The following is a 14843-nucleotide window of genomic DNA, read 5'->3' on the forward strand; positions in this document are numbered from 1 at the left end:
GAAAATAAGTAAGTGCAAAACGGGAAGCATTTCTGAGCTCTGCACCTGGCCATGGCATGCCATGATCATGTCTTTGGATCTTTTGACCTTGTGTGAGGACTACTGGTTGCCAGCCTTCACCCAGGGATAGGCTAGGGAGTCCTTTGTGGTTAGGGGACCACTGCAGCTTTGGCAATGGGGTTGCAAGGGGGAGCATCAAGACACTGATTTCTTTAGTTACACTTGCTTTGCATTAAACATAATAGTAAGCAAAATATTGCAGAGATTTTTTCTTGAAATTTCAGTGGTTGATTTAAAAAGTGTGGGAAATTTCGCTACATGCCTCTCTCCATCTTGTCTTTTCTGTTTTCCTAATGTTACGACCTGGTGGGGAGATTCCACTTCCATGCTGAAACAGAAATTGTTTCTGCATGTTCCCTAGAAATTTTACATAAAGGTTTGAGGCTGTATATTGACTTAAAGAACTGTGAATGATTTCTTGGGAAAAAAAGATTTCAAGTAGCTTCTGCAAAACATGAGATATAATTTTAATCTACTTTACAGGGAAGTTGGAAGGGATTAATTAAGCAGTTAATGATTAATCTGAGCTTTATGTTAGTGCAAAATACTGAGCAAATCTATTCATAAGGAAATGATGAAAAGTAATTACCTTTTAGAACTGAGAATCTGAAGAAGGGTCATGCAAAACTATACCGGAAGTGCTGGAGAGAATTCAAAACACTTTTTTGAGTTGAGCAAATTGTACACTGGAGGTGGAATTAGTGATGTAGCCTAGCTGCAATATTCAATATTCCTACCCACAGGTATAAATTGTTCCTCCCTAGCTTACAAAGTTTTGAAGAGCTCTCAGTTTTTACTTTCAAAAATATATTTTTTCCTTTGATATGACTTTCATTTTTCTCTTTTTTTTTTTTTTTTTCTTTGGTTTGTTTCAATTCAGCCTGCAGCTTCAGTTTTCCCTACCCCTTAATTTAAGTCTGCAAGGAGCTGCAGGGGAATGACAGTACAGAAGAAGGATAACAGCACAGGGATTGCACCCTGATGTATGCCCACAAAGCCAAGTCCAGCGAGGTCACACCAGGGCCCTGAAGGGAAGCTCCCACCAGCTGCTGCCAGGGACCTACAGTAAAAAGGCACCAAAGAAAGTTTTGTGCTCCTTAGTGTAATCCACCAGTTTGATGTCGCTAACATTGACCATTAGCTTGTCTCCTACTTCTAAGGAGACCACTGCACCCAGATAAATGGGCTGGAACCAGCTGTTTCCCTTTTCACTGAGGGTCTTGGTGCCAGTCAGCAGCTGGGTGGGCTCAGGGTAACTGTCAGTGACTTTGGTGATGATTTCAGTGACAGAATTTGTTTTACTGTGTCTTTCAATGGGCCCTCGGAATGTGACCTGAGCATAGACATAGTAGTCTCCAGACACAGGTATCACCAGTGCGTTGCTGGAATAAGTCAGGTTGTTCTTGGTAAAGGCCAAGCCTCGCTTGTCTTCCCACTGCAGGATGGGCAGATGATTTCCCACGGTGTTGGCGAGATCTTGTTTCTTCACTGTGGGATGAAGAAAGGGAGAAGAGATGGGTTAGTCTGCTACAGGTGGGGATATGCTGCTGAATGCAACATGAGAGCTCTACTCCAAAGGGCAAGCAATTTAAATACAGTAATCAAAATGCTAGGACAGAAATGTTCTTATTTTGCAGCTTGAAAACTGAGGTGAAATTGGCTGCAGGTCAACTGTGGTGATATTTTTGGAGGATGTCATAGGGTGTCCAGATCTGAGCAATCGTGAGCCAAGGATGCTTTTCGAGACCTAGGCCAGTGCAGGCTACCTGAAGGGGTAGGCTGTGACTGGATGTCCTGGTTGTGGGCCAGATCCCAAATGACGAGACTGTCCTTCCTAAAGGCTGAGTCTCATGGCACTGTTGAGCGATACAGATGGCTTTGCTCTGCAGGTCTGGGGTGCTATCTTGCTTATTTACAGAGTATAAATCTTGTCCTTAAGTGCTGGGGCAGTTGTACACATGGGTACCACGGCTGTACCTAATGGCTTGGGAGAGTATTAAGAAATACTAAAGCATCATTTTCTTCAGTAGTGATGGATTGCAATTATGTTTCTTAGACAGACCCTACTGTGCTTGGAAGTTTCACAATGATCAGCATGATCTATCAGCAAGCACTGAGACACTTGAACTTCTCTTCCTGCCAAGATGCTTCTGAAGGATGTTAGGGTTTGTTAACCCTTGTGTCAAGCTTTTCTTCCTGAGTGTTCACAATGAAATCTTTTGCTGTAGAATTGCCTTTGGTTTACCAGTGTCATATGATTTTACCAAAAACTCAGAAGACCCCACTGTGCTTCAAGAGGCCCAATTCCAAAGCAACACATTATATTAAAAAAAATTTTTAATATCAATTTTTTTTTTTTTTTAATGCTTTGCTGGAACAAAAAACTAAGCTTGGTGTTAGCCTCAGCTTTTTCCCAGTCTTGTGGTTAGCTAATTACAAGCAGAGCTCTAACCCAGACCCCAACATTAGTCTGATCCAAGCCAAGGATGCTCCCCAGGTTGCAGGAGTCTCAGGGGAGTAATCAGGCATCTGCTGCCCTATTCCCTTTGCCTCTCCTCCACCATGTTACTTTCTCTCACACGAGAGCCAGGAGAATAAGCCCTAGCACTTACTCATTTTTCTGCAGGGAAGCAAAAGAGTTTTCTCTGATCTTTCAGGATGGCCACATAAAATTGTTGTGGTAAAACAGAAGCTGAGGCAGTGAAAAGGAGGAGGGTAAAAACGATTAAGATTCTGCTAGGTATTAAAATGAACCTGGAAAGTTAATGTTAAATGCTGAGAAAGACTGAGGCAACTGATTTCCAGGCAATGAGACCTTTTTCATGACCTTGAGTTAATGTTTAAAGTTCATTTTGATTCAGTATTTAGGGAAGGGGTCTGTGTGCATGGGGCAGGGAGGCAAACAGAATGCAGGTACAGGAAAGCTTTGAAATGCTCTTGGCAATAACCATTAGGTTTATCCTGGGTGAAATGACATTCAGAAAAACTAATGTGCTCAGCTCCCAGTGGCATCTGTTTCTCTCTCTTTTCTAGCAATAAATAATCCATAAAGAGATAGGAAGGAGTTAGAACTGCAATTTCTTGCATATTCTCTGAGTAGCACAACAAAATAATGTCTTTTTTTCAGCCTGTATGTCAGTGCTGCTGAAGTATCAAATCTTTCTGATCTTTCCCCATGAGGCAAAGTACATGAGGAGAGTATTTCTGTGTGGGAGGAAGATAGACAGGGATTGTGATAGCAAGCCAAGCTAAACTGTTGAAGTATTATAAGGACTATGAGGCTTAGAGCAAATGGTGCTTTGCCTGATACACAGAGAGAGGAATAAAAGAAAGTGAAAGTACTTATGGTCTGCCTTCATCCTCATCTACCTCTCGGGTGTCTAGGGACTGGTCTGGGTCCTGGCATAAAACTAAAGTAGCATTTGGGTCACTCTAAGTTTTACAAAAGCTTGGAGTAATATCTCTCAGAGATCAGTTGGTAGCAGATGAAATCTTGTTTGGGATTGGAAGGACCTGAAAAGATCAGAATATTTCCAGAAAATGTCCTGGGCTCTTTTCCATATTGGGAATTTTGGGAGAAAACTGAAGAGAAGCTGCATGTGAAATATTCTTTTCAGTGTACAATGACGCATTTAAAATGTCAATGACACTCAGTTCTTCAATGTTTTTTATAACTAGCAAGCATCTCAAATGAAGTACATGATTTCATAACTTCTAGAATTAGGCAACTCTAAGTTTTACAGCGATTACCTCCCTTTTAGGTGAAACCTCCCTCTATTGATGCTCTCTATTTTCAAGTTAATTAATTTTTCCCATGCTTTCAATACAGGTCAACAGGAAAAATGCATGTTCAAGTGCCTTTGAATACAGTATAGCTCCTTTTCTAGCAGCAGTACTTTGTACTTGTGATTTATTTATTTCATAAATATATTGAGTTATACTTTTTGCAAATATACGTCATGCTAATTCTTGAATTGAATAAAATCTGCTTTTAATAAAGGGTCATTGCTACAGTTCCTTCAAATTTCCCATCCACTATAAATTTTTGGCATCCCTTACATGTAAAATTATTTCTCCTTTCCTCAAATCCCTTTTGGTTTAGTCCCTTGCTGGAGAATCCCTGCTGCTTGGCAGGTTTTGAGTACATTTTGTGGTATATTGCTGAACTTGTGGGTTTTCTACAATTCTTAGCCCTCACTGGTGTGAGAGTCTGATACTGAACACTGTACTCTGAGGCCAGACTCCTGGTCTCAGCAAAGAGATTAGAGTCTGAGCCTCCTGTTGTAGTAAAGCCCTTGTACAGCGTGTACGGCAAAGCCCAGTGACTGGAGATTCTCTGTTGCTTAAGATCATGCCCTGGGAGTTTAATAACTGCCCTTAAAAGGTCGTTGGTTCCAACAATCAAGTGGAACCAGAAAGTGAAGTTCTACCCAGATTGAGTGGAGTGCTCAGATACCATTGCAGCATGGTAAGTACGAGCCAGGTACTTGATGGGGTTTGTACACCATAGTTCATCCACCTGTGCCACAGGCTGGTGACAAGAAGGAATAGGCATTGGTCTACATCTTGACCCAAAGTGCAACCAAGTAAGTCAGAGGGGGGATGATGGCATGGCATGACGCAGTCAGCACCAAATATATATTAGTGCACAGGAGAGAATGGGGATGGAGAAAAGTCCTAGCTGGGTATTCACATGGACTTTGCCATTCTACACTAGCTATACCCACCCTGGGAGAGGAGACCTTGATGCCAGTTTGGATAAGCTAAAAATGTTTGGTGTGTGTTAAAAAGGCCAAGAGCAGGTGGAAAATTCATCATAAAGGAACAGAGACCAAAACACCGAGTCATTCTGCTACTGCTAATTCAGTGGTGCATTCCCATGAAAGTACTGTGGCTAGTTCTCATTCCTCTCACTCCTCTGTTCTCACCTTCAGAATACATGTGCCTAAAACTATAAAAAGACAGAGAGAACAGATATCTGGAAGAGAGTTCCTACAAGTGAGAGTTTGTAGTCTACCACCCTCACTTAGAAAAAGGTATCTGAGGTGGGGGAATGTAACAAAGATCTGAAGAATAATTTTTCCTTTTTCACTTTCTGTGCACGAGTCATGGTTTCTGAGAAGACCAGGGTGGCATCCAAGAAATTATTATGCAGCAGTTTTAAAATAACAGGAAATATTTTCTGACTGCAATGCACTGTTAAGCTTGGGAACTCATTGACACAGGGTACAGCACCAAAAATATGTTTGGGCTAAAAAAAGGTCAAAGATAAATTAATGAAAATTAGGTTCTGTGGTGGCTATGTGGCACAATAGCCTGGGTATAGCCTTTTTGCACAGAAAAGGAGGATAAAATTCTCTTAGCTTTTTCCTTTTCATGCTCGTTGCTATGGCCAACAGTGACTGGCCCTAAACTGCAGGATGCAGAGGAGGGACACTGTCCCAGGGCGACTGCTTGGGAATGACAGCAAAGGAATTTTTGCAAATGGGGGGGCTGCGGAAATTTGAAGAAAACTGTTGGGTGCTTCCCTGCGGCGACTGGACTTTTGTGCAACCCAGGGAAGTTCCCGTCAGCAAAGCAGCTCTTCAGCTGTTCTTCTGAGTCAGCTGTACTGGGAGCCTCTGGGTCTCTCTGCCATGGGGGACTCAGGGGAAACAGAGAGACTTACACTAGCAGACACAGTCCTTTTGCTCTTATAAACTTGCAGTTAAGCACAGATGTGATTTTGAACAAGGACAGGTCAGTTTTGGAGCTCTAGCAACCTGTGTGCAAAAGGGGATGGGACCAAGGATGTGCCCATCCTTGGCTTGTGGATTAGGAAAAGTAAACTATGCTGGGAAAGAAGTCAGCCCTGAAATACTCATTGGTTTAACCCTGTAAGTGAATTTGTTTGAAGAATCATGCCACTTCTTGCATGCCTTAAGTTACTAAAGTGCTCCTGTGGGACAACACACAGTGTGTTGGGGAAGCCTCTGCCGTGAGCTGTATTTTTGAGAGGTATAAATTGCCTTAGGTCAGAGCAGCTTGAGACCCTTTCAGCACTCAACTCCATCCACATGGGAACCAACCATGAGCTTTTTCCTCTTTTCTGGTAATAGCTAAATTTTTCAGGTGGGTGGAGCTGGTGAGGATGGGGGAGGGCTCAGGACAGTGTCCTTGGTGTGATGACAGCTACACCTTCAAGGCTGAGGTGGTGAGATGGTTAGTGAGATGGTGGCCTTGAAAATGCTGGCAGCCCCTCAGAAATGTATGGCAGCCCATCCTGCGATAGGGCTTTGCGATAGCACCTTCCAAACACAAGATAAGGGCTTGTAGGGGTTCAGCTGGGTATTACCATTCTCTTGCTTCCTCTGATGTGTGTTAAGAGATGATCTCACTGAAAATGGGGCAATTTGATGGCAAATTGCGTGGCCTGAGTCAGGCCTTGCAGAAAAATAAAGTCTAAAACTGGTCTTATTTGACCTGATTTTGCTTCAAAACTGGTAGTTCTTCCCAATTCATTGCTCCATAAGGGCTCACTTGAGCTCTTTCCCCTGCCTTTTCTAAGGGATTCATCAGATCACTGAGATACCAGGCACCTACTTAGGTTCAGTTACAAGAGCTGCTCATTCAATGAAAGAAATGGCTTGGAAAACTGGCAACATTTTTGTCAACTACCTCCTTTGTGGGCCATTTTCTACAAACACAGGCTGCAGTCTATCTGTCGTGGTCAACAAGGCAAAGCTGATGATTATTTTCTCCATGTTTCCTGCAACACCTGATCCTATCAGATGCATATAAACCAAGATTATTGCACTGCAACATCTGCTATAATACCTGTGGGAAACATTTAATTTTTGAACAAGCATTACCTGTCAGATGTGCTCTTGGCTTTTCTGCACTGGAAAGTGTATCTATAACTGAGGGGAAAAAAGAAAAAAAACAGTGCGTAAGGATGTTTGCCGCTATTCAAGCGGTGATCAATGTTGCTGAGGAAAGGTGCGCAACCCATTTCCATTTCTGCATACATCTGAGTCAGGAGTTATTTGCCATGATTGTTTATTGACACAGTTGAGGTAATAAAATCCCTTTGCAAATGATCAAGCTTGTCAGGCCTGCTGCGGTGTCGACAGGGCACATCGCGGCCGTGTCTTAAATTGCTGGAGGGTGAACCAAGGGGAGGTGTGGTGTACATGGATGAGAGCATGGTGTACATGGGGTCTCAAATCCATGCTTTTGCGTGTTCTGGGACTTATACCAATCTCTGAGATCTGCTGGGGAGGTCTGTGCCTGCACTAGAAGGAGCAAGCTTACACAGCCCTGGGGTTAGAAACGCTCACACTTTCGCTACGGCCCCAGTTATCTCCCTGCATCTTGTCAACCAGGTTTGCCTCTGTCTGCCCTGGCTTGTTTGGCTTGGGAGGGATTTGGGTGGTGAGAGTGGAGGGCAGGTGAGGATGCATCTGCCAGCAGCGTGCTGCGGCAGCAATTGCAAAACCTCGGTAAACAAAGGTGTTCAGGATGGGGGAAAGGACTGGCAAACTTACCAGTATCTACTGCCCGTTGCTTCAGAAAGTGAGAGCCACTCTCTTCTGTGGCCTGCAGGAGAGATTTACAAGCAGTTAGCTCAGGGCTCCAGGGTGTACAGTACTCCACAGAGGGTCTTGTTTGCATTATCCCAGAAAATGGAATACGCTACAGTAATATTATCAAGTTCAGGTACAGCTTTTATGTAAAAGGACAAGCCCTGACAAGGCTTTGCTTCATTGCAAGAATTTTCTACTGTTTGTTTGAAACTGCCTACATCTCTGAAGGGATGCAGGACAGGACCTGGGCTCCTGCGGTGGTGGTTGTGTTAAACTCCAGTCTTGTTCTGACACTGGACAAGCCCTTGGCATAACTGGGAGAGGACTGGCAGAGTGGCCAGTGTGAATTAGCCATCGCTAACCCTCCTTTGGGATGGTGCCTCCATCCAGCACTGCTTAGAGACTCTCCTGTCCCTCAATTTGTGTAGACCAAACAGAGCAAGCAGAGCAACGTGACTGATTCTTCCCTGTCTCGAGACTCATCAGGTCTGAGCCTTTGCAGGCGCAAAAGTTCATCCATAATGCCAGCAAAGAGACTAACTGAGGTGTAACAGCTATAGAGCTGCTGTTTCACCTGCTTTTCTTTCTGCATCTGTGTTATTTCAGACTCTAAGTCTGTTGCTTAGGTCTGTCTTGAATGTTGGGTAGCCTCGTTGGAAGACAGAAAGGAGCTGAGCAGGTCTGAGAGTGCAGCTGGCCGATGGTGAGCTCTGTGGCACGCTGACACTCCACCGAGGGAAAGCAGGGTGATTTGCATTTCCTTGCCTCTTACATTTTTCTAGAGCCGAACACCAGCACACTCATAACACATCCCCATGCCAGCATGCATTTGCATGGCAGCAGGGAATGGCCCTGGGCTATGCCAAGTGGTTCTGATGTTTAGGTCGAGCAGTTCAAAGGGAAGCTGCTGTCTGCCTGCCACACACCTACCAGGGCTGGTCCTTCTGAATCACACTTAGGCATGGCCGGTGGCTTCTTGCCAAGTGCCAGTCCTCTCACGGCAGCCTGCAAAGCAGCACAGCTCCTACCTGGAGCACGCTGTGGGATGCTGACTGTGGATCCGGCCTCCCTGGGGTGCAAGGAGCATCCCTTATGCTTTCCCCAGGGCACAGTTCATTGTGGGTCTATGCCAACAGCGTGGTTGCAGAAAGCAGACAGCCTGGGTTATGCAGCGAGCTCAGGGTTGACTGTCAGGGCTGTCAGGTACCCCTATCATGCAGTGTTTGTCAGGAGCATGCTGGTGTGGTATCATGTGTTTTATGGACAGCTACAATGAATACATTGAATAAACTGCCACTGATCAGCTTGCAGCTAAGGATTTGATGCACATTTCTTAATAAACAGGCTGAAATAGTATTAGCATACAGATGATGAAGCTATCTCCTGGTGCTGCGTCTGTATCTATTTTCTATCTGAAAATGGATAATTTATATTGGCCAGGGGAATGAGAGTGTTTGTGGGAGAAGAGTCAGGCCGCCTGGGTTTGGGGACTGCTGGCTACTCTAGTAAGCCCAAAGATATTTTAATGTTTTGCTAGCAGTAAACATCCATGTGCTCCTGCAGAAAACCATAATTTCTAAAATAGTTGCTTCAGTGTGTTGGAAAAAAAATGGAGAAGGAAAACTGCAGGGGAAAGTCTCTTTTTTTTTTTCCTCCCTTCTCCACCTGTACACACATATATAGCCCAGCTGTAGGAGTCTGCTTCTCTGCATGAAATGTCACCTAGAAGAGAAGGTGATGCAAAAGCTCAGTGTGTGGCTGACAAAGAGAAATCATGTTGTGCTGTCTGTGACATGTCTGGGCCTTTCATTATGACTAATGACTTTCTCCGAGGTCCTGTCTGCTTGTTGTGGTATCTAAATATGACTGTACTTTTGATGTGACACAGAGTCATAGGCAGGTGCCTTTGTCCTTCCCTGGTGGGAAGCACAAGACCAGTGTGGAAGATTTCCCTCAAACACTTCCCTTTGATTTTGGTCAGATGTATATGCATATGAGTTTGTTTACACCATTGTTTATGTGACACTTCCTACATCTTTATTAAGTGACATGATTTCTAACGATAGTAAGCACTGCAATGAGCTACAGATCAATCACAAACTTACATTTAATCATGTAACTTCGGTGGGACTGTTTACATATTTAAAGCCTAACTTCTGCTGAAGTATTTTATATAAACTCAGATGTTGCAATTCAAACAGAGGTGATGGGAAAGTGGGAAGGATATCAAGAAGATTTCTGCTTCTTTATAAAAGATAACAAAATGCTTTTGACTAAAAATTGGGGAGAAGCTTTTTATGCAACCTCAATTTACTTGTTGCCAAAGAAGGCCAGATGGAAACTCTAGGTGCAGGAGCTGCATTCATAGATGCTAAAGGACAGTGTGATGCAGTAAATAGAGCAGGGTGCTGCAAGGTGTGAAATTATTCTGTTGGTAAGGTTGGGTTTTTTTCCCTAATTGTGCTATTTGGTAAGGATACAAATTTAAACCTCCTATAGAAAATACTTTAGCGTTAGACAATGCTACATAATGGCCAGGTATTAGTAATATTTGTCCTAAATAGGAACAGATGTTGTACATTGAAGGTGCAGATGAGGTGATGAGGGAGAGCTAAACTGCATGAGACAATAAAGAGATCATTTACACAATTAGTGTTTTTTCTCTCTTTTCTCTTTTTGCTTAGCTGTGATTCTGAAAAGTTCACAGCATGGTTTCAATTTGCCCTTTGGTTACTGTGGAGAGACTAACCAGCACTGAGTGATGTTGAAAATCTCACCTTCCAGTTGACTTGCAAATGATGTCTTGGACAGCCAGTTCTAATTACCCTGAAGACTGTGGTATGCAAAACACTTCTATATCTTTTTTTTTTTTTGATACCTAGAATGTCCAAAAGCCCCAGTGCAATTATATCCACATATTGCTAAAGCCAAAAAGAAGGGCTGAACATCCCCTGTTCACATGCTTTGCCTCTTGCACCTCCAGGAATGGCCGGGGGTATCCAATAGAGAACTGCATGGGAAAAGCAGCTTGGCACTGCAGACAGAGAGGTTAATAAGCAAAATATCCCCAGCACCCCCATCCATTCCATTTTTAGCACAAGAAGCTATTTTAGTGGCGGGGTCTCTGCAGGTCATAGATACACCAACAATTTTGCTAGCTCCAGAGATGCTGCATGGCCTGGGCTGGGCATTTTTGGTAGGGGCCTGTTCTTGGCCAGTAAAAACTGGCTTCAATGGGAGTATTTTGGCTGCACTATAGTGCCCAGTGTATATATGTACCCAGGGCATGTGCTAACTGGCTTGCTGCCCACAACAACTACCTGCACCAAGTGGCAATGGCCAGTCAGGAGTTTTACTGCTGCTGGCTTTTGGAAGGGGAATCCCACACATATGGGCCTAGATGCAATGCTCACTGTTCATCCCCAGGCATTTCTCCTTCCTTACAGATCAGGAAGCCATTTCAGGTTCTCTTTTCCATTTGGGCAGGCCATTAGGTCTTCTGGCTCTACATGAATTGTGGTTCTGGCAGTCCTTTTCTGAGCTTTGTTGCTAGCTTTCTGGCTTCATCCTTTTGGGCGGGATCTAGGTGAAGCTGCTAGGACTTTAAAGTCCCTCCTGTACTGCAACAGCTTCCTTCTCCATTGCAAGGCTGACATGGCACACAGGTTCGTGTGCAACCCTTTGGACAGGTTTTGGAATTTCCCTTTATGCTGCTTGTGGTCCTGCCATGCCAAGTATGCCATGAAAATAAGCCCAAGTACCAACATCTCCAGGCTACAAGACTTAGCTTTATTGCGCTAGCTAAGCAGTTGCTAAGGCAGCCAGAGACGCTCTCCTGGCTACTGTGCTGTTCCCTTGGTAGATTTGTGCACTCAGACTGAAACTTGGCTTCCCTTTGGGGAAGGATGTGCAGCAGCCCTGGCCCTTTCTCTGGAAGGGCACCACTAGGACCTTTTATAGATTTTCCTGCTAACAACCCAAGCTATGTGTTATTGCTTAAAGGACCCTATTTCCTCACCTCACTCTGTCTTGAAGCACCAAAGAAAGGGATTTCCATTTCCAAAACAGAAGCAGTGTAGTGAGCCTGGAAGGTGTCTGGGGAAACCATCAACAGACACGAATTACTCATGCAAGACGCAGTATACCATGAGAGAGAGAACTGGTGGCTCACACGTTGCTGTACTGACATAACTTGCCCTGATTTTTCCTGAAAGGGACATTTCTAGAAGAAAAGGTGAGTTTGTATCCCTTCAGAGGCAGAATGTGACACCATGTGCACCCACACAGAAGCAGAGATGAATAAAAAGCCTCACCCCACAGGCAAATCAGAGACACACCCCTGTTGCACAAACGTTCCCCAGCTCCCCTTGTCCTTCTCTTTGCTCCAGAAAGGACTGGCTCAGGAATTTACTACATGTGCTTCTCACCTGCTTAGCTGCCGAGGCCCTCCCTCCTCCTAGGACTGTCCCCCGTGCAGAAGTTGGTAATCTGGCATGTGTGGGCTGAGCTCTGGTCCTGGGGTAATGAGAGGACGACTCGTGTGGGCTCGCTGCTGCAAGGGTCAGCAAGCGAATATACATCTGGTGCAAATTTGGGTCTACCCACTTGCTCCCCATATGCCCAGGGCATACACACCCCAAAACCAGTGTCACAGAGAGCTCCAGCACACACGTCTGGTCCCAACCTAGTCCTTCTGATTTGGGCTATCAATGGGGCACATGAGAAAGGCATCCTTTAGTAATCCAGTTCTAACACTTCAAATGCAGAAGGAAATGCACAAAGACATTTTCCCAAGAGCTTTATGCCTGGAAACATTCCCATGGACTGAAACAGGCTACAGCTGTGCCGAGCCGCAGGACTGAGTGCCTGGGCTCAGCCCATGACATGGCTCTTTGTGGAATTAACTGAAAGCTACACCGGCAGACAGATCCACCCATCTGTGCTCTGTTGCTGGACAACACTGGTGATACAGTCAGTCACCAGTGGAGTGAATGAAAAATTCAGAAAATACAGGATCCAATTGAACTGTAGCTAGGTGCTCCACCCACTGAGCTTGGCAGGAAGGCAGTGGGCAGCCAGCCAGCCCCAATGATTTTTCTCTTCCTCATTGGGACTCACAGAGGCTGTAACTCATCTGATCACCTCATTACATCACTGTGGGAATACTATGCGCTAATAATTCACTTCATTTGCATGGAAATACACACTAGCATAGCCCAAGCTAGAGCAAGTCTAATGGTTTATGTTGTGCTTTTCCTCTTAAGAAGCCAAACCCAGTCACAAAAATACTTTTCTCCACTAACTCTGCCAACAGGGTGAAGAGCCAGGAACATGTTAGTCCAATCAAACAGGTTAACACTTTATTATTATTTCACTCTAAGATCATTTCAATAACTGAACTGTTCTGCTTTGTACAACCTCACAGGATGCAAACAAAGAGCAATGCAACTGAGACTGCCTAAAGTGCCTCTTCACTCTGTGTGCACCCGCTCTAGCTGGCCTAAATAACAGTAAAAGGGTCAACGTGGTAACATGCACTTTCCCATGTGCAAGAATTTAACAAATTTATCAGCCTGAGGTACTGTGCAGGGCTGCTGCATCTTCTTTCAGCTGTGCACAAAGGTATAACCAGATAACATGGAAGATGTTGCACCCAGAAGCTGGCGTCGCTTGGGTGCAAGACGCCAGCTGTGCAGACTTGAGGTCAAATGGGGGCTAGCACATCTCTGTGCAGCCAAGAGCGTGCACACACACAGCCATGGGTACAGCTGTCACACTGTCTAAACATCCGTAGACTAAATGTATGTGAGGTTAGAAATATGCCTTGGGAGGCCACGTACTGACACTGCTTTCTTTTGCTGTTCCTAAGTGAGCATATAACAAGCAGGCTAACTGGGGAATTTCAGACCCGAAGCTAAAATTCAAACTTTAATTCTTCAGACCTATATGCATGTATGCATCCTTCTATAATGGGGCAGTCCTGCTGAATTCATACTCTACTGTGAAAATAGGCACTTGTTTGCAGGCTGGCATAAGAAGGAGTGGGGGAGCATAAAAGAGCATTGGATGCAGCCACACCAACAAGCTTGCATTGCTAGGAGCAAAGTGAGTTTAGCTGTCTGTCAAAGCAGAAGAGCTGAGAAGATCCCTGGATCTAGAGAAAATTTTGATGAGGAGTGAAAAATGGGATGTGAATTTTAGGGTCAGATTCCTTAATTGTCTCAAATCATATCTCTGCAGGAGTTTGCATTAATAATATATGAGGGCTGTAGCTGTCTGCCCAGTGATCGATGACGGGCACTGACCCACTGACATTGGCAGCGCTGTCAGCAGATATTTCCTGAAATAGGACACTGGGAGCGGAAGCCTCAGAGTTAACCGGAAAGAAGAAGGAAAATGAGCCACAGTGTCAAAATCTGGCTGAAATCAGTGGAGAGACACAGATTTCCATCAACTAGCAATTTTTCTTAAGTGTTTCCCTTCAATGAAAGTTTTAAAGATGTGCATTGTACTGTGACCTTCGTGAAATTAATATGAGGAACAGAAACCATTAGTTAAAACAACCAAACAATAATAAGATTTATCCCAGGCAGATTTGCTCTGTGTAGGGAAGAAGGAATGTAACAGTGAGCCTCTCATGTTCCTTAAACATGAGAAACTCAAAGAGAATAAAAGAACAAAACAGACCCAACCCTGGAGACACAGGATGCAGTGCTGTCCTCCTTGCAGCGTGGCAGGACAGATATCGGAGGTCAGTCTCTTACCTGGCTGGAGCAGGAGCTGGGGGCTCTGAGGTTTCCAACAAGCAGGTAGGCAGTGGGCAGCGCCAGGACCAGCACGGAGAGCAGGCACAGCAGCACCGTGCACTGTATCCTCCTCAAATCCTCCCTGAGGTGCATCCTGGAGGCTTGGTTGGTCCCAGGAGTCGCCTCCTCCAGGGCTATCTCAGCCACGCGGTCCATGCCGGCGCCTGGCACGCGAGCTGCTGCTGTTCCTGGATGGGAACTGGGAACGGCAAAATCTCTTCTGGCGTCTGCCCCGCATAGAGACCCCCATTAAATAAGAGCTGCCCCGAGTGTGGGAAGGCACCGACACACACACACCCTCCCTCCCAAGGAATGCACCGCCTACAATAGAAACCTAACTCAGGGAAAGAGAGCACTGCAGCTCCTTGAGCTCCCTGAGGTGCCTGCTCTGTGCCTCCGTCTGGCTTTTTTT

The 14843-nt window shown here is 44.9% G+C and overlaps 1 protein-coding gene across 1 annotated transcript; it reads right to left on the minus strand.

The window, feature by feature from the left end:
- Positions 1-1120: 1120 nt before the first annotated feature.
- TNFSF15 (TNF superfamily member 15) lies at positions 1121-14596 on the minus strand. Its single transcript, XM_009483968.2, has 4 exons — positions 14390-14596; positions 7587-7638; positions 6912-6959; positions 1121-1548 (listed from the first exon to the last, which is right to left on the minus strand). Exons 1-4 carry the CDS (start codon positions 14585-14587, stop codon positions 1121-1123), a joined length of 726 nt encoding a protein of 241 aa, XP_009482243.1. The 5' UTR covers positions 14588-14596.
- Between the last annotated feature and the right edge of the window lie 247 nt (positions 14597-14843).

The sequence above is a fragment of the Pelecanus crispus genome, chromosome 9 (assembly GCF_030463565.1).
Source record: "Pelecanus crispus isolate bPelCri1 chromosome 9, bPelCri1.pri, whole genome shotgun sequence".
Lineage (NCBI taxonomy): Eukaryota > Metazoa > Chordata > Aves > Pelecaniformes > Pelecanidae > Pelecanus > Pelecanus crispus.

Coding starts and splice junctions, on each gene's coding strand:
- TNFSF15 (XM_009483968.2), bottom strand. CDS start 14,587: ATGGACCGCGTGGCTGAGATAGCCCTGGAGGAGGCGACTCCTGGGACC. Junction 7,639..14,389: donor CCAGCTCCTGCTCCAGCCAG/GTAAGAGACTGA, acceptor TCTCTCCTGCAG/GCCACAGAAGAGAGTGGCTC. Junction 6,960..7,586: donor GCAACGGGCAGTAGATACTG/GTAAGTTTGCCA, acceptor TTTTCCCCTCAG/TTATAGATACACTTTCCAGT.